The sequence below is a fragment of the Triticum urartu genome, chromosome 1 (assembly GCF_003073215.2).
Source record: "Triticum urartu cultivar G1812 chromosome 1, Tu2.1, whole genome shotgun sequence".
In the NCBI taxonomy this organism is placed as follows: Eukaryota; Viridiplantae; Streptophyta; class Magnoliopsida; order Poales; family Poaceae; genus Triticum; species Triticum urartu.
Window position 1 is genome coordinate 229,112,375 of NC_053022.1, and position 26,963 is coordinate 229,139,337.

Sequence of the window (26,963 nt, forward strand, 5' to 3'; positions counted from 1 at the left end):
GTTTGATTTTTACCTCTGACCAATATTTTCAGAGAGTAACATGAACATTTTCTTGGACCTTTTTGGAGAAATTTTTATCTGGATTATTTCCAGAGATGATTCTGAGGGTTTCACCAATCCCCATTTCAAATTTAAATGGAATTTAAACATGATGCACACATGAAGGCTAGCCTAGGTCATACCATAACTAGGGATGTGACAGAGTTCGACGAGGATCTGGGTCGTTACTACATTTTGTTTCCTCATGATCATTAGTGGAGCCTAGTTGGGACGATCGGGGATCTAGCATTTGGGGTTTATCTTCCTTTTTATTCGGTTTTGGCCGTAGTCGGTCTTTGGGTGTTTTTGGATGATGTACGAATTATATATGTATTGTGTGAAGTGGCGATTGTAAGCCAACTCTTTATCCCTTTCTTATTTAGTACATGGGATTGTGTGAAGATTACCCCTCTTGCGACAAAACTACCATGCGGATATGCATCTAAGTTGTGCCCCGACACGTGGGAGATATAGCCGCATTGTGGGTGTTACAAGTTGGTAATCAGAGCCGTCCCCGACTTAGGAGCCCCCTACTTGATCGAATTGCTCACGTTGTTGAGTCTGGAACAAAATGTTTTGAGTCTTAGGATTATATATATTGGAGAGTAGGATTCTTTTTACTCCTCTGTCCCTTCGTCGCTCTGGTGAGGCCTCCCGACGTAGAAGTTTTGACTTTTCTCTCCTCAAATTTCACGATTTTTTTAAGGATCATGCGGGTATCTTGGAATCATTCCGATAGTCTTGTGACGAGAACATTGTTCTTCGTGCCTCCTGGCATTTAGGGGTTGTGGCAGTGTCCCGGGGAGTTGAGCTCTGAGGTGTTGTCGTCACAATTTTATCGTTGCAGTTCTGGAATACCTGAGTTCGCCGACATCAAAAATCTCTTTTATGCAGTTGTTGATGAGATAACCTCGACGCCACCCAGTACTAGGGCGGGAGTTCGGGAGTATTGCCATAACTCGTATAACGAATGCTTTTTAAAGGTTGAGGTACATGATTTCCGAAGGTTTCTTGGTTATGTGCTGAAGGATGGATACAACTAGATGTAGGAATTGTTAGTTCGGGTGAAATATTATGCTTCCCCTGTATCCCCAACACCTGATTGCATAACCAGAAAGTTTCGGGAGTTTTATAGGTGGGAATTCAAGTAGCTCTAGTATTTCTTCCCGCAGATATTTGGTTTGTGATTGGGTAATCCTTACCACTTATTTGTTCATATTCGTACCTTGTTGCTTTATTCATCTACCTTTATCTAAGTGGCTTCTCAACTTAATGTATGTGTGATGATTTACTTTGGAATTCATTCATTCATCCTTGTTCGAATGCTTTTTGTGGAGACTACATGTTGCAATTTCTATCCATTGATTTAGCTTGTATATCTGTCTATCAAGATTCTAACGGATGTCACCCTCTTCAGGATGGCTCCTCCAACGCGTCAGAATCCGGACCGCGATGATGGGGAACAGTCGAACCCTCCGCCACCACCTCCACCTCCGGAGGCATGGCAAGCTGTCATGGCAGCCACCAACGCCAACACTCAGATGCTTTTGCAACTCTTGTAAGAGCGCAACCAAGGTCAAGGCAACCAAAGAAATCAAGGCCAAGGCAACAATCAGCCTCAGTTTGCTACCCTCAACCAGTTCCTCGCAAACCAGTCGAAGTCCTTCAGCAACTCTGTCGAGGCCACAAACGCCGACGATTGGCTCGTGGACATCTGCAAGCATTTTGAATGTAGCAATGTCAGGCCTGAGGATTTTGTCAAGTTTGCTTTGTTTCCTCTCAAGGACCAAGCTGCTGAGTGGTTTCAACAATACAGAGATTCCGGAGGAGATCGTGTGATTACATGGGATGATTTCCGCCGAGACTTTAATGCTCATCAAATCCCACCAAGTTTTGCTGAGTGCAAGCGTGAGGAGTTCTGCAATCTCAAGCAAGGCAGCATGTCCGTGTATCATACAATATCCAGTTTCAGAAACTTTCTCACTTCGCTAAACAATACGTTCCTGACGAAAAGAGTATGATCTATCAATTCAGAGGTGGCCTCAGAGAAGATCTGCAGTTAGCTCTCATGCTTCTTGAGCCGACTAAGTTCGATCAATTCTATAAGATGGCACTAAAGCAAGAAGCTGCTCAGCTCAAGTGTGAGGCTTCTAAGAAGAGAGTCAAGGACGCAGTTCAGTCTTCTTCCTCACAAGTGGCAGCTAAGCAACAAAAGTTCTGGCTTCCACATCCTCCTCCGTTTCGTCAGCCCTACCAGCAGAAGAGCAAAGGTGGCAATGGAACTTCCCACCCACCCAACCTAGGCTATCAGAACAAAGCTCAGTCTCAAACTCCAAGGTCAAGTGCTCCTTATCATCGTCCGCTCTCAGAGGTTACTTGCAACAAGTGTGAGCAGAAAGGGCACTATGCAAACAACTACTTCAACCAAAGGCGCCTTCCGCCTCCTCCCCCTGTGAGATCTTCAAGCAATGTAGTGGTCAAGCATAATTCCAAGTTTGCAAAGGTGAACATGATGAACGCAGCTCAAGCAGAGGATTCTTCAGAAGTGATCATGGGTAATCTTCCTGTTAATGACTTTCCTACAAAAGTTTTATTTGATAGTGGTGCATTGCTTATTTTCATCTCATGACCATATGCATCTAAGCATGAGTTGGCTTTCCAAGTTTTGCCTAGGCCATTATCAGTTGTCTCTCCGGGGAAATGCATGAACGCAAGCTCCATGGTTTGGGATGTTTCTATCAAGATGGGAAACTATAAATTTCTGTCTTCTCCAATTGGTCTTGGTGACTCGGATATTGATCTAATTCTCGACATGGACTGGATTTCTAAGCACAAGGCTCATCTTGATTGTGCTGCTAGGCAGATTCAATTGACACACTCTTCTAAGGATGTGATCATCTATGCCGCTCGTGATGAAACCATTCGACTGTTTTCTCTCAATGAGAAGGGCGAGATGAATGCCATCTCTCATATTCTAGTCGTTTGTGAATACCAAGACATCTTTCGAGAAGAGCTTCCGGGAATGCCTCCTCACCGGCTAGTTGAATTCATTATCAATCTTGAGCCTGGCACGGAACCAGTTTGTAAGCGTCCTTACAAGCTTGGACCAGAGGAGTTGAAGGAATTGAAGAAACAGCTCGATGAATAAGAGCGTATGGGTCTGATCAGACCGAGTTCATCTCCATGGGGTTGTGGTGTTCTTTTTGTCCGGAAGAATGATGGAACATACCAACTCTGTGTCGACTATCGTCCATTGAACAAGAAGACAATTAAGAACAAGTATCCACTTCCCAACATCAATGAGATATTCGAGCAACTTAAAGGTGCCAAAGTATTCTCCAAGCTTGACCTCCGTATGGGTTATCATCAGATTCGCATTCATGAACAATATATCCCCAAGACAGCATTCAGAATAAGCTATGGTTCTTATGAATATACTGTCATGTCTTTCAGCCTTGTCAATGCTCCTCCAACGTTCTCTCGCATGATGAACTTCATTTTCAACCCTTACGCAAATGATTTTGTCCTGGTGTATCTCGATGATATATTGGTCTTCTCCAAGAATAAGGAGGATCATGCCAACCATTTGAGATTGGTGCTCGGCAAACTCAGAGAGCATCAATTCTATGCGAAGTTTTCCAAGTGTGAGTTTTGGCTTGATGAGGTTCTTTACCTTGTTCATATCATCTCCGCCAAAGGCATCACTATTTATCCCGAGAAGGTGTCTACAATTGTGAATTGGGAACCTCCTCAGAATGTCAAACAGCACTGCAGTTTTCTTGGGCTTGCAAGCTATTGTCGAAGATTCATTGAGAATTTCCCTAAGATTGCAAAGCCTCATTCCAACCTCCTCCAGAAGCATGTCAAGTATGTCTAGACACCTGAATGTGATGTTGCTTTCAATACCCTGAAAGAGAAGCTGGTCATAGCTCCTGTTTTGACTCCTCCTGATGAATCCAATCCATTCGAAGTTTTCTGTGATGCTTCCTTGCAAGGTCTCGGCGCTGTGTTAATGCAAGAGAAGAAAGTTGTGGCTTATACCTCTCGTCAGTTGAAGCCCAACGAAACGAACTACCCCACTCACGATCTTGAGTTGGCGGCAGTTGTTCATGCACTATTAACATGGAGACACCTCTTGTTGGGAAGGAAAATGGACATTTTCACAGATCATAAGAGCCTCAAGTACATCTTCACTCAACCCAACCTCAACCTCAGGCAGGCTCGACGGCTCGAAATGATTAATACAATCCAAGTATTGAAGATACTCCACGCAAGGCCAATGTCATTGCAGATGCTTTGAGCAGGAAGGCTTACTGCAACATCTTAATTCTCAAGCCCTCCCAACTGGACCTTTGTGAATCTTTCCGCAAACTGAACCTCCAAGTTGTTCCTCAAGGCTTTCTTGCAAACCTCCTAGTATCTCCTACTTTGGAAGATCAAATTCGTGAGGCACAACTCCTCGATTCCATGGTGAATAAGGTGAAACATGGGATTGCCAAGAGCCAACCCAAATACAAGTGCTATTGCATTGATGACAAAGACACTCTATTCTTCGAGGACCGGATTGTGGTTACTAAAGGTGATCTAAGGAAAGTCATTGGGAACGAGGCGCACAATTCCCTTCTATCCATTCATCCTAGAAGTACGAAGATGTACCATGACCTCAAGCAGTCATATTGGTGGACTCGAATGAAGCGATAAATTGCTCAATTCGTGAATGAATGTGATGTCTGCCGAAGGGTGAAAGCAGAACACCAATGACCAACTAGTCTCCTCCAACCTCTTGCTATTCTAGAATGGAAGTTTGACCATATTGAAACTGGATTTCCCAAGTCCAAGCGTGGGAATGATGCTATCTTCGTTGTCATCGACAAGCTTACTAAAGTGGCTCATTTCCTTCCAATCAAAGAATCTATCACAGCAACTCAGTTGGCAGAGCTATACACCTCCAGGATTGTCTCTTTCCATGACATTCCGCAATCGATATCTTCAAATTGTGGAAGCATTTTCACCTCCAAGTTCTGGGACTCCTTCCAGAAGGCCATGGGCACCAACATTCGCTTCAGCACAGCTTAACATCCTCAAACAAGTGGCCAAGTCGAGCAAGTAAATCAAATTCTCGAAGATATGCTCAGGGCTTGTTTAATCTCTTTCGGTATGAAGTGGGAAGATTGTCTTCCATATGCCGAGTTCTCCTATAACAACGGCTTCCAAGCGAGTTCGGGCAAGGCCCCATTCAAATTTCTCTATGGCAGAAACTGGCGTACTCCTCTCAATTGGTCAGAGACTGGTGAACGCCAACTTCTTGGCAACGAGTTGATCACAGAAGCGGGAGAAATGTATAAAGTCATCCGTGAAAATCTCAAAGCCGCGCAATTGCGTCAGAAGAGTTACTATGATAGAAAGCACCGTGACTTGGCTTTCGATATCGGAGACCATGTCTACCTCCGCGTCTCTCCAATGAAAGGTACTCGTCGCTTCGATATCAAAGGGAAGCTTGCCCCTAGATACATGGGTCCTTTCCAAATCATTGGCAAAAGAGGCGACCTCGCCTATCAACTTGAGCTTCCTTCCAACTTCGCAAATGTGCATGATGTGTTTCACGTGTCACAGCTTCGCAAGTGCGTCAAGACTCCTGAGCGCACTATCAACTTCGAAGAGATTGATCTCCAAGAAGATCTGTCTTATCATGAGCGTCCCGTTGCTATTCTTGAAGAAACCGAGCGCAAGACTTGCAAGAAGTCAATCAAAATCTTGAAAGTGAAGTTTTCACATCATTCCAACCGAGAAGTCACCTGGGAGCGCGAGGATCACCTCTGTTCCGAATATCTGGAGTTCTTTCAGTCCTAGATCTTGGTACGAGATCCTCTTGTAGTGGTGGAGTGTTGTAACACCCCGGATGTAACTTGCCATATTTGTAACTCTGACTCTTGCCATTTTCGGCTTTAAGTTATGAGATTCCCTTCATGGTTGGGTTTTGTCTTTTGTTTTGAATTTTGTTCTTGTCATGCATTTCATATCATGTCATCATGTGCATCGCATTTGCATTCATGTTCGTCTCCTCCATCTGAGCATTTTCCCCGTTATCCGTTTCACCATCCGACACTCCCACATGCACCGGCGCACCCCACTTGTCTCTTTTCGTGAGCGGGAGTTAAACGTTCTCGGAATGGGCCGAGATTTATCAACTAATCTTGGTACACCACTGGTAGATCGCCTGTCAAATTTCGTTCCATTTGGAGTCCGTTTGATGCCCCAACGGTTAACCGGGTAACTTCAAAACCCCTTGTGTGTTCCAGCCCAACATCCCTCCAAAACAGCACAATAACCCATCTAAACCATCTCCATGTTCTCCGTCGTCGGATCACGATCGTGTGGGAGAAAACCGCAACTCATTTGGACATTCCTAACTCCCCCTACCTATATAAATGGGTCTCCCTGTCCATTCCCAGGTCCAAACCCTAAAAAATCGCTCCTCTCGTCCGCCGGACGTGTCCGCACCCGCCGGACACGCCCGCGCCGCCGCGTCCAGCCACCCAGATCACGCCACGTGTCCCGCCGCCGTACCACCTCCGCCGCGGCCCACCGGGCCCAGACCTGGCCCGCGCGGCCCGAACCGCGCCCGCCACCCGCTCCGGCGAGCGCCCGCCGTCGCCAACGCCACCGCGCGCCGCCCGTCTTCCTCCCCGGCGATCGCCTCCACTCGCCCCCGCCCGGTGCGCGCCGCACCTCCCGCGCCTCCCCGCGCCGCTGCCATCGCCAACCGTCGCCGCCTGGTGCACGCCTCCGCCGCCGAGCGCCACCTCACCGCCTCGCCCCGTCGTCGCCTCGCCGTCGCCGCTCACCGCCGCTCGCCGGAGTCGTCATTGCCGGCCGCCTTGTCGCCGGATTGGTCCGGATCAAGACGAGATCCATCGGGTCCCCGATCCAAACACCCTGCCTCGTCCCGTATCTCTCCGTCCCGGAACCACCTCGTCCCGCATTGAATTTCGCGGAGGTGAAATTTCACCAAGTCCTGAAACTCCCTGACATTTTCATGCTTCCTTCAACATGTCATATCTCCATGAACGTGGCTCCAAATCATGAATATGATATGTCAAAATGTTCGTCTCGTTGAGCTCTTCATGTTAGTAGCATCTGCATGCATGTAACTATCCATTATGATGACATTTACGTTGATGCAAGTGTGCTATAAAATGTTAACTGCTGGTGCTTAGCAGTACATGGTGATTTGTCATTTTTGTTGCATTTGATGTGTGCATCACATGAGCATGAGGTCTACATGTGTTTTGAACTACTATATGCCATCTTTAGAGGAGTGCAAGTCTTGTATTTTTGTGATCTATGTGGTAACTAGCACAAGAATGCAAACTAGGCTCCACAATGTTGCTGTTTTCAGGGACTTAGGATTTTGCTAAGTCCCTTTCCTGCTGTTATTTTGATGCCATGTGAACTTGATGCTACCGTGAGATCCATGCTTATTTTGGGATACTTCAGTAAGGATGTTTTGAACATGTGGTTATGCTCTATCTGTTCATGCCCCTGTTGGCAATTATGGAGTGTTATAGCATGTCTTTTTATTGCTCTCCTTTTGCCATAAAATATTCCTGGCAGTTTGGTAACATGTTAATCAATATTACCATTGTCGTTGCTAGTAATCCATGCATCCTATTAACTTGCTCTTGCCATGGTTAGCTTCACTAACATGTCATCTTGCTATTTGTATGCTTATGTTGTCATTTAATGCTTTGTGGTGAGTGGCATGAGCTCGCAAAGTTGCTACCATAATTCTTTTTATGCCATGCTCTGTTTTTCTTCCAAGTCTGAAACTGTTAATAAAACTTGCTATGTTTACATGGGTGCCATTATATGTTCTGTGCCTTTTTGACTCATGTTCATTAAGGGACTTTTGTTGTATGCTTTTAGTACAATCATGCGATGCCTTTATTTTCCATTATATTTTCATGTAGCATGTTGTTTGCTAGCTCTAAACAATGCTTCCTGATGTTGTTTTTGACATGTTAGTACTTTCACCAAGTCTGTGAAGCTGATATCTTTTGCACTTTTGCCATGCTTGTTTGAACCTGTTCCAGTGTGATTTAGCCGTAGCTCAATGTTCATGTTTTGTCAAACATCGCTTGTAAATCACTGACATATTCTTTGTTGCCATGTTGGAGTGCAGTACCTTAGTTTCTTGTTGCATCCTAAGTGCTATCATGCTGTTAATCGCAGATTTGCGTCATTCTTGTTTTGCTTGCCATTTGCAAACCGTGCATCCATTTCCAGTGATCTTTATATCGATTTCAACCGAAATCATCTCATCTTTCCAGAGGCATACTTGGTTTGCCAAGTTGATTCCTTGATCTTTCTTTCCCTTCCGGAGCACGCATATGCATTGCATATCATATCTTGCATATCATGCCATGTATTGCATCATGTTGCTTGTGCATTGCACCGTGATTGATTGTTGTTCCATTGCTTGTGTTCTTGCCTTGGGTAGATCCGGGAGATGAGTATGTGACCGAGGAACCTGTTGAGTATGCTAACGAGGATCAAGCTTTCGACAACTCTGAGAACTTTGCAGGCAAGATGACCATTACCCTCGAAATCACTTCTATCTTTGCTTGCTCGTTGTTCGCTCTTTCGCTATGTAGCGCTACCTACCACTTGTTATATCATGCCTCCCATATTGCCATGTCAAGCCTCTAACCCACCTTCCTAGCAAACCGTTGTTTGGCTATGTTACCGCTTTTGCTCAGCCCCTCTTATAGTGTTGCTAGTTGCAGGTGAAGTTGAAGTTTCTTCCATGTTGGAACATGGTTATGTTGGGATATCACAATATCTCTTATTTTAATTAATGCATCTATATACTTGGTAAATGGTGGAAGGCTCGGCCTTTTGCCTGGTGTTTTGTTCCACTCTTGGCGCCTTAGTTTCCGTCATACCGGTGTTATGTTCCTTGATTTTATATTCCTTGTCGGGTTGGGTGTTATGGGAACCCCTTGACAGTTCGCTTTGAATAAAACACTTCCGGCAAGGCCCAACCTTGGTTTTAACTTTTGCCACCTAAGCCTTTTCCCTTGGGTTCCGCGGACTCAAGGGTCATCTTTATTTTAACCCCCGGGCCAGTGCTCCTCTGAGTGTTGGTCTAACCTGTCAACCGCCGGTGGCCACCAGGGGCAACTCTGGGCTGGCCTACCAGAAGTTTGGACAATCCGGTGTGCCCTGAGAAAGAGATATGTACAGCTCCTATCGGGATTTGTCGGCACAGTCGGGTGGCTTTGATGGTCTTGTTTTACCATTATCGAAATGTCTTGTAACCGGGATTCCAAGACTGATCGGGTCTTCCCGAGAGAAGAAATATCCTTCGTTGACTGTGAGAGCTTGTGATGGGCTAAGTTTGGACACCCCTGCATGGTATAAAATTTCGAGAGCCGTGCCCGTGGTTATGTGGCAGATCGGAATTTGTTAATATCCGGTTGTAGAAAACTTGACACTTAACTTAATTAAAATGAATCAACCACGTGTGTAGCAGTGATGGTCTCTTTTTAGCGGAGTCCGGGAAGTGAACACGGTCTTGTGTTATGCTTGAATGTAAGTAGTTTCAGGATCACTTCTTGATCACTTTTAGCTTCTCGACTGTTGCATTTCTTCTCTTCTCGCTCTTATTTGCGTATGTTAGCCACCATATGTGCTTAGTGCTTGCTGCAGCTCCACCTCACTACCTTCTCCTACCCATAAGCTTAAATAATCTTGATCTCGCGGGTGTGAGATTGCTGAGTCCTCGTGACTCACGGATACTTCCAAACAGTTGCAGGCGCCGATGATACCAGTGCAAGTGATGCTACCGAACTCAAGTGGGAGTTCGACGAGGATCTGGGTCGTTAGTATGTTTCGTTTCCTGATGATCATTAGTGGAGCCCAGTTGGGACGATCGGGGATCTAGCATTAGGGGTTTATCTTCCTTTTTATTCGGTTTTGGCCGTAGTCGGTCTTTGAGTGTTTTTGGATGATGTATGAATTATTTATGTATTGTGTGAAGTGGCGGTTGTAAGCCAACTCTTTATCCCTTTCTTATTCAGTACATGGTATTGTGTGAAGATTACCCCTCTTGCGACAAAACTACCATGCGGCTATGCCTCTAAGTCGTGCCCCGACACGTGGGAGATATAGCCGCACTGTGGGTGTTACACCCAACCTCGTGGCCCTGCAGACCCTGATTCCAACTCCATAAATACCTATTTTTCCAGAAAAAAAATTAGGGAGAAAGAATTATCGCGATCCATGAGACGGAGCCATCGTCACCTCCTGTTCTTCATCAGAAGGCTAGACCTGGAGTTCGTTTGGGGCTCCGGAGAGCGGGGTCTTCGTTCTTCGTCATCACCAACCCTTCTCCATCACCTATTCCATGAAGCTCCCCGCCGGGAGTGAGTAATTTCTTCATAGGCTCGTTGGTTGGTGAGGAGTTGGATGAGATTCATCATGTAACCGAGTTAGTTTTGTTAGGGCTTGATCCCTAGTATCCACTATGTTCTTAGATTGATGTTGCTATGACTTTTCCATGCTTCATGCTTGTCATGTTGGGCCCGGGTGCCATGATTTCAGATCTGAACCATTTATGTTATCACCATTATATACATGTTCTAGATCCGATCTTGCAAGTTATAGTCACCTACTATGTGTTATGATCCGGCAACCCCAGAGTGACAATAGCCGGGACCACTCCCGGTGATGACCATAGTTTGAGGAGTTCATGTATTCATCGTGTGTTAATGCTTTGTTCTAGTTCTCTATGAAAAGGAGGCCTTAATATCCCTTAGTTTCCAATATGGACCCCACTGCCACGGGAGGGTAGGACAAAAGATGTTTAATGCAAGTTCTTCCCATAAGAACGTATGACTATTTACGGAATACAAGCCTACATTATATTGACGAACTAGAGCTAGTGTCGTATCACCCTAGGCTATTACTGTTTCATGATGAATATCATCCAACAAGTCACCGATCCAATGCCTACGAATTTATCCTATATTGTTTTTGCTAAGTTACTAGTGCTATCATAACTGTTATACTTGCTACAAAATTACTGCTATCACTTTTACCGTTACCGTCACTGCTGCTACTATTATCAAAACAATCATACTACTTTGCTATTGATCACTTTGTTGCAGATAATTAATCTCCAGGTGTGGCTGAATTGACAACTCAGCTGCTAATACATTCAAATATTCTTTGTCTCCCCTTGTGTCGAATCTATAAATTTGGGTTGAATACTCTACCCTCAAAAACTATTGCGATCCCCTATACTTGTGGGTTTTCAGCAGCCACCCCCCGCGGGCTTCCCTCTCTATCCCTTAGACCCATGTTGGCACAACACTTCCCCGGGGGGTTCCGGTAACCCCTCGGTACTCCGGAAAAATACCCGAATCACTCGGAACCATTCTGATGTCCGAATATAACTTTCCAATATATGAATCTTTACCTCTCGACCATCTCGAGACTCCTCGTCATGTCTGTGATCTCATCCGGGACTCCGAAAAAACTTCGGTCACCAAAACACATAACTCATAATACAAATCGTCATCGAATGTTAAGCGTGCGGACCCTATGGGTTCGAGAACTATGTATACATGACCAAGACACATCTCTGGTCAATAACTAATAGCGGAACCGGGATGCTCATATTGGCTCCTACATATTCTACGAAGATCTTTATTGGTCAAACCGCATAACAACATATGTCATTCCCTTTATCATTGGTATGTTACTTGCTCGACATTCGATCGTCAGTATCATCATACCTAGTTCAATCTCATTACCGGCAAGCCTCTTTACTCGTTCCGTAATGCATCATCCTGCAACTAACTCATTATTCACATTGCTTGCAAGGCTTATAGTGATGTGTATTACCGAGAGGGCCTAGAGATACCTCTTTGATACACGGAGTAACAAATCCTAATCTTGATCCATGCCAACTCAACAAACACCTTCGGAGACACCTGCAGAGCATCTTTATAATCACCCAGTTATGTTGTGATGTTTGATAGCACACAAGGTGTTCCTCCGGTATTCGGGAGTTGCATAGAGTTAGAGCAATATGTATAAGTCATGAAGAAAGCAATAGCCATAAAACTAAACGATCATAATGCTAAGCTAATGGATGGGTCTTGTCCATCACATCATTCTCTAATGATGTGATTCCGTTCATCAAATGACAACACATGTCTATGGTCAGGAAACTTAACCATCTTTGATTAACGAGCTAGTCAAGTAGAGGTATACTAGGGACACTCTGTTTGTCTATGTATTCACACATGTACTAAGTTTACGGTTAATACAATTCTAGCATGAATAATAAAAATTTATCATCATATAAGGAAATATAAATAAGAATTTTATTATTGCCTCTAGGGCATATTTCCTTCGCAAATAAACCATATAGTAATCAACTACAAGATGTAATGAACACTACTAGTCACCCATGGGTACCAATCTGAGGTTCCGGTACAAAGATTGAACACAAGAGATGAACCAGGGTTTGAGAGGAGATGGTGTTGTTCAAGATGTTGATGGAGATTGCCCTCCCCAAAATGGGAAAGTTGTTGGTGATGATGATGACGGTGATTTCCCCCTCCGGGAGGGAAGTTCCCCCGACGGACGCGCTCCGCCAGAGGGCAAAAGTTCCCCTGCCCAAGTTCCGCCTTGAGACGGAGGCGCTTCATCCCGAAAGTCCTCCTATTTTTTTTCTAGGTCAAAATGACATATATACTAGAAGTGGGGCACCGGAGGTTGGCTGAGGAGGGCACAACCCACCAGGGCTCGCCTAGGGGACCTGGCGCGCCCAGGTGGGTTGTGCCCACCTGGTGGGCCTCCTCCGATAGTTATTTGTTACAGTATTTTTCTTTTATTCCAAAAAAATTCTCCATAAAGTTTCAGCTCATTTGGAGATGTGCAGAATAGGTAACTCTGTCATAGCTTTTCCAGGTCCAGAATTCCAGCTGCAGGTATTCTCCCTCTTTGTGTAACCTTGCATATTATGAGAGAAAAGGCATTAGAATTAATCCAAAAAGCATTATTATGCATAAAAACATAGTAAATAATAGTAGCTAAACATGATGCAATATGGACGTATCAGTACCTAAAGTGGTGATTTATTTTATTATACTAACGGATCTCATGAGTTTTCTGTTGAGTTTTGTGTTGTGAAGTTTTCAAGTTTTGGGGAAATATTTGATGGACTATGGAATAAGGTGTGTCAAGTGCCCAAGCTTGGGGATGCCCAAGGCACCTCAAGGTGATATTCAAGGACAACCAATCATCTAAGCTTGGGGATGCCCCGGATGGCATCCCCCCTTTCGTCTTCTTTCCATTGGTAATTAACTTGAGGTTATATTTTTATGTGTTTTGCTTGGAGCGCTTTGTATGATATGAGTCTGTGCTTTTTAGTTTACCACAATCATCCTTGTTGTACACACCTTTTGAGAGGGACATGTATGAATTGTGAATTTATTAGAATACTCTATGTGCTTCAGTTATATCTTTTGAGCTAGGCAGTTTGCTCTAGTGCTTCACTTATATCTTTGTAGAGCACGTCGGTGGCATTATTTTATAGAAATTGTTGAACTCTCATGCTTCACTTATATAATTTTGAGAGTCTTATAAATATTATGGGAATTTGCTTAGGTTATGAATTTAGTCCGAATATGATGGGTATTCAAGAGGGATATAATAAAAACTTTCATATAAGAGCATTAAATAATATGAGAAGTTTGATTCCTTGCAGTTGTTTTGAGATATAAAACTGGTGATATTAGAGTCATGTTAGTGAGTCATTGTGGATTGGTAGAAATACTTGTGTTAAAGTTTGTGATTCCTGTAACATGCACGTATGGTGAACCACTATGTGATGAAGTTGGAGCATGATTTATTTTTTGATTATCTTCCTTATGAGTGGTGGTCGGGGATGAGCGATGGTCTTTTCCTACCAATCTACCCCCCTCGGAGCATGCGTATTAGTACTTTGCTTCGATGGCTAATAATTTTTTGCAATAAGTATGTGATTTCTTTATGACTAATGTTGAGTCCATGGATTATACGCACTCTCACCCTTCCACCATTGCTAGCCTCTCTAGTACCTCACAACTTTCGCCGGTGCATTAAACAGAGTCCATGGATTATACACACTCTCACCCTTCCACCATTGCCAGCCTCTCTAGTATCGTGCAACTTTCGTCGGTGCATTAAACCCACCATATACCCTTCCTCAAAACAGCCACCATACCTACCTATTATGACATTTAGATAGCCATTCCGAGATATATTGCCATGCAACTTCCATCGTTCCATTTATTATGACACATACCATCATTTTCATATTGCTTTGCATTATCATGTAGTTGGCATAGTATTTGTGGCTTGGCCACCGTTCGTATTTTTTATACATGTCACTCTTAATCATTGCACATCCCAGTACACCGTCGGAGGCATTCATATAGAGTCATATTTTATTCTAGTATCGAGTTGTAATTCTTGATTTGTAAGTAAATAAAAGTGTGATGGTCATCATTTTTAGAGCATTGACCCATGTGAGGAAAGGATGATGGAAGCTATGATTCCCTCACAAGTTGGGATGAGACTCCAGACTTAAAAAAAGAGCCCAAAGAGCCCAAAATAAAAGAAAAGAGGCCAAAGAGTCCAAAAAATGAGAGAGAAAGAGAGAAGGGACAATGTTACTATCCTTTTATTCTAATATTTTGTGTGATGAAGATAGAGCATAGCCAAACTATATGATTTTATAGGGATAACTTTCTTTGGCCATGATATTTTGAGAGGACATGATAGCTTTATTAGTATGCTTGAAGTATTATTATTTTTATGTCAATATTAAACTTCTGTTTTGAATCTTATGGATCTGATCATTCATGCCACAATAAAGAAGATTACATTGATAAATATGTTAGGTAGCATTCACACTTCATAAATTCTTTCTTTTTATCATTTACCTACTCAAGGACGAGCAGGAATTAAGCTTGGGGATGCTGATACGTCTCCAATGTATCTATAATTTATGAAGTATTCAAGCCATGTTTGCAACAATTTTATATGGTTTTGGTATGATTTTATTAGAACTAACCCGGACTAGCGATGTTTTCAACAGAACTACCGTGGCGTCATTTTTATGCAGAAATAAAAGTTCTCGGAATGGGCTGAAAATTTACGATGATCTTTTATGGACCAAAAGAGACCCCTGAAGCGCCAGAGCTAGGACAGGAAGTGGAAGAGGAGTCCACAATCCCCCTCTCCACGCCCTACCCAAAGGGCGCTGGCTCCAGGTTGTGGGCCCCTCAGGCACCCCCTTGACGTGAGACCGACGCCAAAATTCATATAAATACCCAAACCTCCGAAAAGAATCCTAGATCGAAAGTCTCGTTGCCGTAAGCCTCTGTAGCCACGAAAAACCAATCGGGAGCCCGTTCCGGCACCATGCCGGAGGGGGAAACCATCACCGGAGGCCATCTTCATCATCCCGACAGCCACCATGATGAGGAGGGAGTAGTTCACCCTCGGGGCTGAGGGTATGTACTAGTAGCTATGTGTTTGATCTATCTCTCTCGTGTTATTGATTTGGCATGATCTTGATGTACCGCAAGCTTTGTTACTATAGTTGGATCATATGGTGTTTCTCCCTCTCTATCTTCTTGTGATGAATTGAGTTTTACCTTTGAGTTTTCAGTATTATCGGATTGAATACTTTTATGATTTGAGAACACTTGATGTATGTCTTGCATGGGATACCCGTGGTGACAATGGGGTGTTCTATTGATTCACTTGATGTACGTTTTGGCACTCAACTCACGGATTCCCGAGGTGACATTGGGGTAATCTACGCATAGGGGTTGATGCACATTTTCATCCTTGTTTCTCCGGTAGAAATCTTGGGGGCACTCTTTGAGGTTCTTTGTGTTGGATTGAATATTATGAATCTAAAGTTGTTTGATGCATATCGTGTAATTGACCCACAGATACTTGTGGTGACATCAGAGTATCTAGGTGACATTACGGTTGATTGATGTGTATCATACGGTGTTATTTTCGTACGAACTCTAGGGCTATTTGTGACACTTATAGGAATAGCTCAAAAGATTGATTAGAAAGAATAACTTTGAGGTTGTTTTGTACCCTACAAGCAATTTCATCCTATGTTCTCCGTGATAGGATGTTTGGAGTGACTCTTTGTCGCACGTTGAGGGATTGCCATATGATTTAATTATGTTAGCATTGTTGAGAGAATTTGCACTAGTGAAAGTATGAACCCTAGGCCTTGTTTTCAAGCATTACAATACCATTTTTGCTCACTTTTGTTGCTAGTTACATTGTTGTTATTGTATTTTGATATTACAAAAACCTATATCTACTATCCATATACACTTGTATCACTATCTCTTCGTCGAACTAGTGCACCTATACAATTTACCATTGCATTGGGTGTGTTGGGAACACAAGAGACTCTTTGTTATTTGGTTGCAGGGTTGTTTGAGAGAGACCATCTTCATCCTATGACTCCCATAGATTGATAAACCTTAGGTCATCCACTTGAGGGAAAATTGCTACTGTCCTACAAAAGTCTACGCTTGGAGGCCCAACAAGAGTCTACAAGAAGAAGGTTGCGTAGTAGACATCAGTTGCTATGCTCTAGTAGACGGGGGTTGGTTGTGAGATTCAAAATTGTTGTGAGGTTAAGTAACTCAAGACCTGCATGATGATCAAGACTTTAAGACTTTCAAGGACTAAATATACCTTTGGGTGGAATGGTTACATCTGGCAGCCTGATATTTATCATGGTTATGCCCGAGTATCCTGGTGTCTACCTATGATCATCCCAATGGAATGCAACCCAGGCTCAAAGAGATGGATGGATACTTCAAGGGCGGAGAGATTACATGGGCAACCGCAAGTCATTATGGGTTCTGGCTTGGTTGACCTTAGTTGTGACTCTGGCTGGGACGGTGCTAAGCAGATGTAGACAAATAGTAGGATTGGATGGGTACCGGACAGTGATCAGAGGAGCTCTTTGGAAGATCATGTTTCGATCGTCCTATTCTCAAACAATCTAGAGTGTGAGGACGTAAAGGGAGGGATCGAATCTTGTGGGTAAAGTGTACAAACCTCTATAGAGTGTTAAACTAATCAATTAGCAGTGTCCCCGGTTACGGACGTTGTGAGCACCGGAGATGATACTCTCAGCCAATCTCAACACAATTAATATTAATGAGTGGGTATTATTAATAATTTTGGAATATGAGAATTGGTTGGCGGAACCATCTCACAAACAACAAACTGTTGTAGTGATATTTCGTTTGACTCCTATGTTGTAGGGAAAATCAGCTTTACGCAAAAAGTATAAACTTAGAGCCACCACCAAGCCATATTGCATAAAGTGATAGAGTTATTTTCATCTATCTTCGTCTGTGATCTTGCCGGTACATTCAATGTACTGACCTATACGGCTGCAACGTCACATCTTGTTGATATTTCTACGATGAGAAAGAGTTATGATATAGGGTTACGGTCCACACTCAACTTGCCGTTGGCGTTGACTGGACTCCACACTCCTATTGATATGTTTCTGCTGCTGTGATAATAAGGTATACTCTGGATCTACGCTATTTATTTTACATGTAATGTTATGGTATTTCAGAGAAGTAATGTGTGCGCAAGCATACTGATCCAAGGATGGCATAGAAAGCAGAGAGACTTGAAAGTATTGTGTCGGGTCGCTACAATAGGGGAGTCTAGGAGCATAACCATTATTTTCCAGTTGGGATTATAGCTATTACGAGCAATAAAATTCACATCACTAGTTTCTTCATTAGTGATGGCATTCAAATTACCTCTTGTTTACCTCTCAACGCGGAGATAAGTTCATCAAGTCTGGTTGTCAACTCTGTGCTACTTTCTTCTATCATGTTCACCCTCTTGTTTGGTACCGATGTAATCTAAGAACGTAATTGCATAATCTTTGCAGGTGGACAAAACTTAGATAAAAAGTTGCTACAACAATCAACCCAAGAAGTAATAATGCCTCTAGGTACAGGTAGAAGCCATTATTTTGCTTTTCCTCTCAAGGAGAAAGGAAATAAATGCAACGTTAAAGCGTTAGGGTCATAATCTCTAATGTGTGTCATGCCTCTCAAGGAGAAAGGAAATAAACGCAACGTTCAAGCGTTAGGGTCATAATCTCTAATGTGTGTCATGTTGCACAATTCAGTAAAATTATGCAAGTGCATACCGGCATATTTAGAAGTAGAACCCCCCCAAAAATTGGTCCTATTAAACCATGGAAACTAAGTTCGGTTTGATTTTGTACTCAATGGCTGCAACCTCGGGTTGTGCTATTGGTTCACGCATGAAGTTGTTGCTGCGAGTAGCAAAACTTCCAAGATTGCGATCCATGGTAATCTTTTTGGGTTTTTTCAACTGACAAGACTTGCAACAAAAATAAAATTAAAACTAAAAAAGTAAAAACAAAAACTGAAAATTAACTTTAAAAAAACTCTAAACACAAAGACTAGGAATACTAAACTCCTCCCCAACAATGACGCAAGAAAAAGGGATTGATACCTCCTTTTACAGATCCAGTAATGGAACAGAAAAGTGTATCCCGAACCTATTTCCCGAGAGGTGGCCCTGGGTTATCGAACCCACGAGAGGAAGATTCTCTTGAAGCGATGGTCTCTAGCAAGTTATTGTTAAAGGATCAATTCTAGCTTTTGACTGAATCAATGAAGCAGACAGTGATTCAAACACTTATAATAAAAAGAGGTACGGGTCTGAGGTCTTAATGCTTACAACCATGCATCTATGTTGGGACCAGATATGGTCTTAATTTGTGCATTGGAAGTCACCCATCGGATGTGCTTGTTATGAACCAACGTGGGGGATATGTCCAAATAACATCTTGACCGGCATGAGTCCTGCATCAAGAATCAGTTGTCCTACCATAGGCCCTATATGTTGTGTGCGGTTGCCTCGATAGTTATGATAATGAATCCAACAAGAGCTTTGGGTGTTTAATGACTACACCTCATGAATCCCGAATGATAGGATCCGTGTTACCCTACTGAATCTTACTGTCACCGATGCTCTGTATAACACTTCACGTTCTCCTTGCTCCTAGGCTTACCATGGCTCGATCTCCATGATCCCGGGTACCTGCATGGACAAAGATCGTGGACAAGACATGACACATCTACGGAACAATTTTATTTCACACATAGGGGATGTTAATTCAAAGCCCTTCCATTGGTCCCCACAACAAATACAGAGGGTTGCAAGGCCTATGCCTCAATCCATACTTTACCGAACTACTCGCACATGGATATCAGATAGCGAGAAACAAACATTGAAGAACACATCTTGAAGGTTGATTGATTGCAAATATGTCTTACAATGGATGCCTTGTGCGATGCACTATTACAAGTATGAACTAGATGAGGAAGCACTATGGTGGTGGTGGTGGCTATGGAGATGGAAATGGCGGCGACTAGGGTTTGTGGATGAAGATGAAGATGACTCTGTTCTGGCTTAGTTTGATGCTCCCATATTGACATTTCAGTAGGGTCCATTTTATGAAAGTTGTTTAGGTGGGTGATCTGCCTTGAAATCCACACCATACGATTGCTCATACAATTATGCGCGGTCGTATGGCACACTGTCTTTTGTGATGTATCTTCTGGCATGCCTCCTGTTGATTCCTTCTTTCTTCCTTTCCATTCCTTTCCATGTTCACACATGATTTCTTCCCTTTTTAGCCCATTTCCTATGGAAACACATTAAAGATAGGATTTGTGGAATTCTTTGCATTCATTAGTCACTGGTAGCAATATCAAAGCGAATATCTCATTTTAAATGAAATATCTCAATTTAAAATAGGATGAATGAGTGTAAAAATATCACTTATCACCTCTCTGTCCCGTGATGATTCAATATGGAGGCCTTTTTCGGAGCTCTACCGGAGGGTGAATTCTTCACAGTGGCCATCTCTGGCAACTTGAAGGCCACTATGATGACCTATGAGTAGTTTCCTTTGGACTATGGGTCCATAGCAGTAGATAGTTGGTTTTCTCTCTCATGTTTCTCAATACAAAGATCACATGAGCTCCCCCACATGATTGTGATCCTCTAGTGTATTCTTGTGGTGTGTTTGTTAGGATATGATGAATTATCATTTTATGATCATATTTATCCATGAATCTATTTGAGATCTATTTGATCTCTTTGCTGCATAATTCTTATTCATATATGCTCTCCATTCTATTTGTCTTTCGCTAGCCAAGTTTGAGGTTTGATCTCCAAGAGCGAGTTGTGTATGATAGTTGGGTTCAACATTGTAAGTAATCTGCCATAGTGACAGAAAGTGGAAAAGGGCTATATTGGGTTGTTGACACTAGGGATAAAAAGATGGATGCATAGTTGTCCTTTGGACGCAGGGTGAAGACAAGATACCATATACTTCATGGCATCATGCTTATTGCAATACTCTCTTTTTACTTAATACTTTAAGATGCATGTTCGATAGAGGTCTTGGGTGGAGTACTAACTATAGATGCAGTTGGATAACGGTCTATAAATATTGAGACATGATGCTCATATGTTGATTATGCCAGGGAGAGACATAGTTAGAAAAGCTACAATTTACTCGATGCTCAACTGCATCTTATTTGCCATGCTTTCTTTTGGAGAGAAACCACTAGTGAACCTCTAGATCCTGGTCCGTATTTTTTCTATTAATTTTCAATCTCAATCAATTTTTAATTTCTTGTCTTTACTTTACTTGCCATAAAGCCAACTTTTTTTGTTGTCGTTTCTTCTTTTAGTCCTTGTAACTGGGAATGCTGGTGAGACTAGCAACCTCACTAGTACTGTTGGGGGCTAAGGCAGTTTGTATCTGGGTGTGCATGTGTTGATCATTGGTTGCGCTACTAAGCTCATGTTGGTTCGATAAACATTGAGCTCACATAAGGGAACTTGTTGTTTGCTACAAACCCTTGCACTTGGTGGCCCAACACCTTTCTAGTTTAGAGGAAGCAACCATTTTTTTGGCGCTATTGGCAGGGAGCTTTGTTCACAGCCATAGGTCCAACACATCTTTACTTTACTTGCTTTCTATCCGGCTTAGTTGCTTTCTATTGTTCGTTATTTAGCTTTTTTTCTTTTCAAGAATCCTAAAAAACACAAACATATTTAAGGTTCCGCTTAGTTCCTTCCTTAGATGGCCTTGAAAATTGTCAGGGTAGGAGGTAGAGATCTTATAGGGAGAGATAATTTTGAAAATTACTTTGGTCATATTAGTGGTTTGAGAGATTTTTCAGACAAATCAATAGTTGAATTAACCTCTAGCTATAAGGATGTCATAATCATGATAGTTCAAGGACTAGAAGCTAAGTTTGTTAACTTGAATCCCATTATTCAGCAAAAGATCATTCCACTGCACAATATGTGGAGAGTGGAGAATATAGGGATTTTGTCTTGAAATATGTTGGCATGATTCTCCTCAGGGATGTTTGGTGTATACAAATAAAGAACTGTATGGTTGTAATGAAATGTTGCAACGCGTTTTTGCCTCCTTTTTTACGCGCTCTATGATAAAATGTTGCGACGATGTGACAAACGTATCAAAAAAAATTGCACGCGTTTTGCTACAAAGACCAGACGCTTAAAAATCCAACTTTTTATTAGATCGGATATCTGTGGTTGGGTGAAATTATCAACTGGCTCACGCATAGCTCTACGAACATAGAAAATGGAGTCTATGGATACACTTTTGCCCCAAAATGCAGCTCTAGCGTCACAAGAGGAGGACAAGATTACCACCACCAAACCAAACCGAGGAGAGAGATCGGATAAAATAATAACTAGTCTCTCCTCTTCCTAAATTTGGCAATGCCTTCTTCAGCCACCCCTCCACCCCACGGCTTCCTCTCACAACCCCACGAATCCAGCTCCAAGTTTGCTTGCATTCTAACCGTTTTTCCACCCAACAAAGCAATCCTTTCTGGTTGCTGCAAATTGCATCCCCCCCTCGTCATCATGGCAACACGAATGAGACCTTTTGTAATTTTCATCCATCGGCCTCTTTGATGATCTTTCTTGGCGTATGATATGAAGCATCAATTCCAATGCTTGGCACTTGAAGCACTCGGCAAACTCGCCAGGTTTTGTGTTTCTTCCTTGTTCATCAAGTTCTACAATGCCCGCATATGAATTAGGAATAGGATACGAGCCCTGAGGCCAATTTTGTTGCGTTTTCGAAGTTTGACTTTCAGTTAGCAGTTGATATTCTGTTTTGTGATGTTTCAGAGAAATTTTCCAAAGAAGAAGGCTCCCATGATGGAAGACGACGGCATGGATTTCAGCCCTCAGAAAAACAGTAATGATTTCGACCGCGACAGCTTCGAAGACGATGAATTCATCGAAATTCAATCTGCAACCTCGAAAGCACCTGCTCACTCGCAAGGCCCTCCTGATAGGAAACCAAAGCCCAAGAACAAGCCAGCTAAGATCGAGAAACCTAGCCCGGCCAATCTGCACCACGTCTCTACAATGAGCCCGGGGCTGCCCCACTCCCAAACATCCGAAACAATCGCAACGAGCGCGAACAATTCCGAAACCGTCGTCGGCAATGGCAGCTTGGAGAGCAGCCGTAGCACCCGGAGCAACAGCCTAGAGAGCAGCATCAGCTCGGCGTCGGCGTCGGCGTCGTCGGCGAACGTGAAGCGGCACACTGGCGGGGACAGCCGGTGGGAGGCGATCCAGCAGGCGATGGCCCAGGAGACGGCTCTCAACCTTGGCCACTTCCGGCTGCTGAAGCGGCTGGGCTACGGCGACATCGGCAGCGTGTACCTGGTGGAGCTCCGCGGCACGTCGGCCTTCTTCGCGATGAAGGTGATGGACAAGGCGTCGCTCATCAGCCGGAATAAGATGGCCCGCGCGCAGACGGAGCGCGAGATCCTCGTCCTCCTCGACCACCCCTTCCTCCCCACGCTCTACACCCACTTCGAGACCGACAAGTTCCACTGTCTCGTCATGGAGTACTGCAGCGGCGGCAACCTCCACTCCCTCCGCCAGAAGCAGCCGGCCAAGCATTTCACCGAGCAGGCCGCCAGGTCCTATCTCTTTCGTCGACGCGTCTCATTTTCGTACGTGTCGACGGCCTGCTCTGACGATCAATGGTGCATTTCCGTGGCAGGTTTTACACCGCCGAGATACTGCTTGCCATGGAGTACTTGCACATGCTGGGGGTCGTTTACAGAGACTTGAAGCCAGAAAACGTGCTGGTCAGGGAGGACGGCCACATCATGCTGTCGGACTTCGACTTGTCGCTGCGGTGCTCCGTCAGCCCCACGCTCGTCAAGTCGTCTTCGGTACACCACACCAGCGGGAACGTCGGCGCCGGCGCAGGCGGCATTGGCTCGGCCGGCGAGGGCGGCGAAGGATTGGGTCCCAACCAGGGTTGCATCCAGCCGTCGTCCTTCTTCCCGCGCATCCTGCCGCGCCGCAGCCGGAAGGCGTCCAAGAGCGAGGTGAACCTCAACGCGGCGGCCGCGGTGGAGTTCAACGCGGAGCCGTCGGACGCGCGCTCCATGTCGTTCGTGGGCACGCACGAGTACCTTGCGCCGGAGATCATCCGCGGCGAGGGCCACGGCAGCGCCGTGGACTGGTGGACGCTGGGAATCTTCCTCTACGAGCTGCTGCACGGCACCACGCCCTTCAAGGGCGCCGGCAACCGCGCCACGCTCTGCAACGTCATCGAGCAGCCGCTGCGGTTCCCCTCCGACTTCGGGGGCCCCGCCGGCGGCGCAAGTGCCGTCGCACGGGACCTCATCCGCGGGCTGCTCGTCAAGGAGCCACAGAAGCGAATTGCGTTCACGAGGGGCGCCACGGAGATCAAGCAGCACCCGTTCTTCGAGGGCGTCAACTGGGCGCTGGTGAGGAGTATGGCGCCTCCGTCGGTGCCCGAGCCAGTGGACTACCGGCAGTACGCAGCTGCCACCGGCAAGGAGAAGAATGCAGCAGAGAGCGCAACCGCCAAGTCGAGCACCGGCGAAGCTCAAGGCGATTTCGAGTATTTCTAGGATGGGTGAGACTGGCATTAGATTGTTTGACTTCTGATCCAACTTCTAAGATATACGTATATGCTTCACGCACTGAAGCACTAATCAATATGGAAAGTATGTAGTGTTTTTTTTCTCCTTTTTCTGAGAGAGAAGTGGTTTTGACGATCTGTGAGCTTGTTGTAATCATTTCCTTCTTCAACACGATTGATGTATGTATAATTTCTTTGAAACAAAAAGTGCTGCATCTTATTTATTTACTCTTTAAGAAAAGTAAGCAGTCTCACTATTTGATGCACCATGGTGTGGCTCTCGGGTGTAATTACACCCGATTTTGCTTTTTTTAAATAGTAATTTGTAAAAAGTCCAAAAAATTCTCAAACTTTTTGGGAACAAAGTAGATATATTGTTGTACTCATATAAAATCTTTCGCGAAGAAGTGACTTTCAAGTTGTTGTGGACATAAAAAAACAAATTTGTCGCTATATAAGGTACTGTTCATGTTATATCTCTGAGAATATTTGTCTTTTTTGCCAGAATTTTGTCAGAGAATATTTTGTTACAGAATGTTTTTGTACGACATAAACGGCAGCTCAAGTTTGTTGTGAAAACATTTTGGAACGTTTTGACTTTTTTTGAATATTTTAAAAATTAAATCAGTTATCAGGTGTAATTTCCACCATGTTCTAAAGGGTATTGATAGAACAATGAAATACAAGTGCCCAAGAATCAATCTCCGGTTGGATGGCTCGGAGTATGGTGTTGGTAAGACTACGATAAAGAGAAGAATCAGAGAAAGGATCACCGTCGGCAAAGAATTTGGAACCTGTATCAACAGGGGTACGGGAAGTTTGACAATCAAGCCACTACTAGGAAAAGGACTATAGATGATATGGCCACTAATGGCGCATGATACTAATGGCGCACCATGTGTTGGTGCGCCATTAGTAATATATTACTAATGGCGCACCTGGTATGTGGTGCGCCATTAGTAGTTTTGAAAAAAAAATAAAAAAAAATTGTTACTAATGGCGCACCGTGGTACAGTGCGCCATTACTAGTTGACATAGTAATGGCGCACCACACCCACCGTGCACCATTAGTAGTTTTGAAAACAAATAAAAAAATTTGTTAGTAATGTTGAGCCCCACCTCCCCTCGCCCCGTCGCCCCACCGTCCTAACCACCCGCCGCCACCGCCACCTGCCACCGCCCCCTGGCCCCACCGCCCCTCGCCCCGTCGCCCCCACCACCCGCCACCGCCCCGGCGCCCCGTCGCCCGAACGGCGCCCCGCCCCGTTGTAGAGGCTGATGATCGAAAAGTTGACCTTTCTTAGGAGTAGCATATTCAAATAAGTAACCCTTCATGTCTTCAAATAAAATAACAGAACAACATAATTCAGAACGGTAATATAACCAAGAATGCATCTTCGAGGACGAGAGCTTTTTTCAAGTGTTTATTTGCTGCTTCCTCATAAGCAACGAGACATCTCTGAGGACAGAACATCATTTTAGTAGGATGTAACAATCATTAGTCTTCGAGAAGAATGATATTAAATAACATAGTGGCCTGTGATGTATTTTCGTACCGAAAATGCATTTGGCACTAGTCCTCACTTAACTACATCATGGGTGGGAAGCGGGAACTTCGGAAGTGCATTGGTGTAGTTGATTATCTTCTGCTCAAAATTTATGCTGCTATAATGTTGTATGATAATGTTGTAAGGGTACTAATTGGTCTCTTCTGCTGCTTATCAGAGATGGGGGGAAGCAGCCACCGCCGCTCTGCCTCACCGGAGTACGAGTTGGATGCTTTCGAGTTCTTCAGTAGCATACTTGGGACTTCAGTATCAGCCACGAGGCAGGTATATAAAACGAGAGATCTCCCCTTCACCCATCTCATTATGATAACTCAGTTGTTTGCTACATCACTCCTTGTCCCAAATTGCAGAGGCTGCCTGACACTTTTATGAACATGCTGGGTGAAGATCCGCCAGATAATGTGAAGCTCCGACAGGCCGGCAGCGGGGTTCGCAGGCTGTGGGACGTGGAGTTGGTGATCGAGGAGGGCCACATGTACCTGTGCCGTGGCTGGGAGAAGTTCTACAGTGCCTACGACCTGCGGACCGGATACTTTCTTCTCTTCAGGTACGACGATGACGCCACAATGCTCACCGTGAAGGTTTTCAACGCGACTATGTGTCGCATGCGCTACGCTGACGACGAAGATGCCAGTGCGTTCTGCCTCTTCTTATTCCTCTACATTTGGCTTTGTCTCACATCGATTGTTAACGGTCATTGTTGCATTTGGACAGGCAATGGGAGCAGCAGCAGCGACACTGGCTACAGCCAAAGGACCAGCGATTTGTTGGGGAACGTAGCAGAAATTCAAAATTTTCCTGCGTGTCACCAAGATCTATCTATGGAGAAACCAGCAACGAGGGGAAGGAGAGTGCATCTACATACCCTTGTAGATCGCTAAGCAGAAGCGTTCAAGAGAACGGGGTTGAAGGAGTCGTACTCGTCGTGATCCAAATCACCGGAGATCCTAGTGCCGAACAGACGGCACCTCCGCGTTCAACACACGTACAGCCCGATGACGTCTCCCATCCTTGATCCAGCAAGGAGAGAGGGAGAGGTTGAGGAAGACTCCATCCAGCAGCAGCACAACGGCGTGGTGATGGTGGAGGAGCGTGGTACTCCAGCAGGGCTTCGCCAAGCACCGCAAGATATGAGGAGAAAGAGAGGTAGGGCTGCACCAACAGGGAGAGGAACTCATGTGTATTGGGCAGCCCAAACCTCAACTATATAT

At 44.3% G+C, this 26,963-nt stretch overlaps 1 protein-coding gene across 2 annotated transcripts; it reads left to right on the plus strand.

Moving 5' to 3' along the window:
• Positions 1 to 21,738: 21,738 nt before the first annotated feature.
• Positions 21,739 to 24,371, plus strand: LOC125526618 (serine/threonine-protein kinase AGC1-7-like). Of its 2 annotated transcripts, XM_048691352.1 has the most exons (3): positions 21,739 to 22,253; positions 22,399 to 23,204; positions 23,288 to 24,371. In XM_048691352.1, exons 2-3 carry the CDS (start codon positions 22,426 to 22,428, stop codon positions 24,171 to 24,173), a joined length of 1,665 nt encoding a protein of 554 aa, XP_048547309.1. In that variant the 5' UTR covers positions 21,739 to 22,253; positions 22,399 to 22,425; the 3' UTR covers positions 24,174 to 24,371. The 2 variants fall into 2 exon arrangements, with proteins under 2 accessions (XP_048547309.1, XP_048547258.1); XM_048691301.1 differs by lacking the exon at positions 21,739 to 22,253 and having other exon boundaries at positions 22,287 to 23,204.
• The last annotated feature ends 2,592 nt before the right edge of the window (positions 24,372 to 26,963 follow it).

Coding starts and splice junctions, on each gene's coding strand:
- LOC125526618 (XM_048691301.1), top strand. CDS start 22,390: ATGTTTCAGAGAAATTTTCCAAAGAAGAAGGCTCCCATGATGGAAGAC. Junction 23,205..23,287: donor TTCACCGAGCAGGCCGCCAG/GTCCTATCTCTT, acceptor TTTCCGTGGCAG/GTTTTACACCGCCGAGATAC.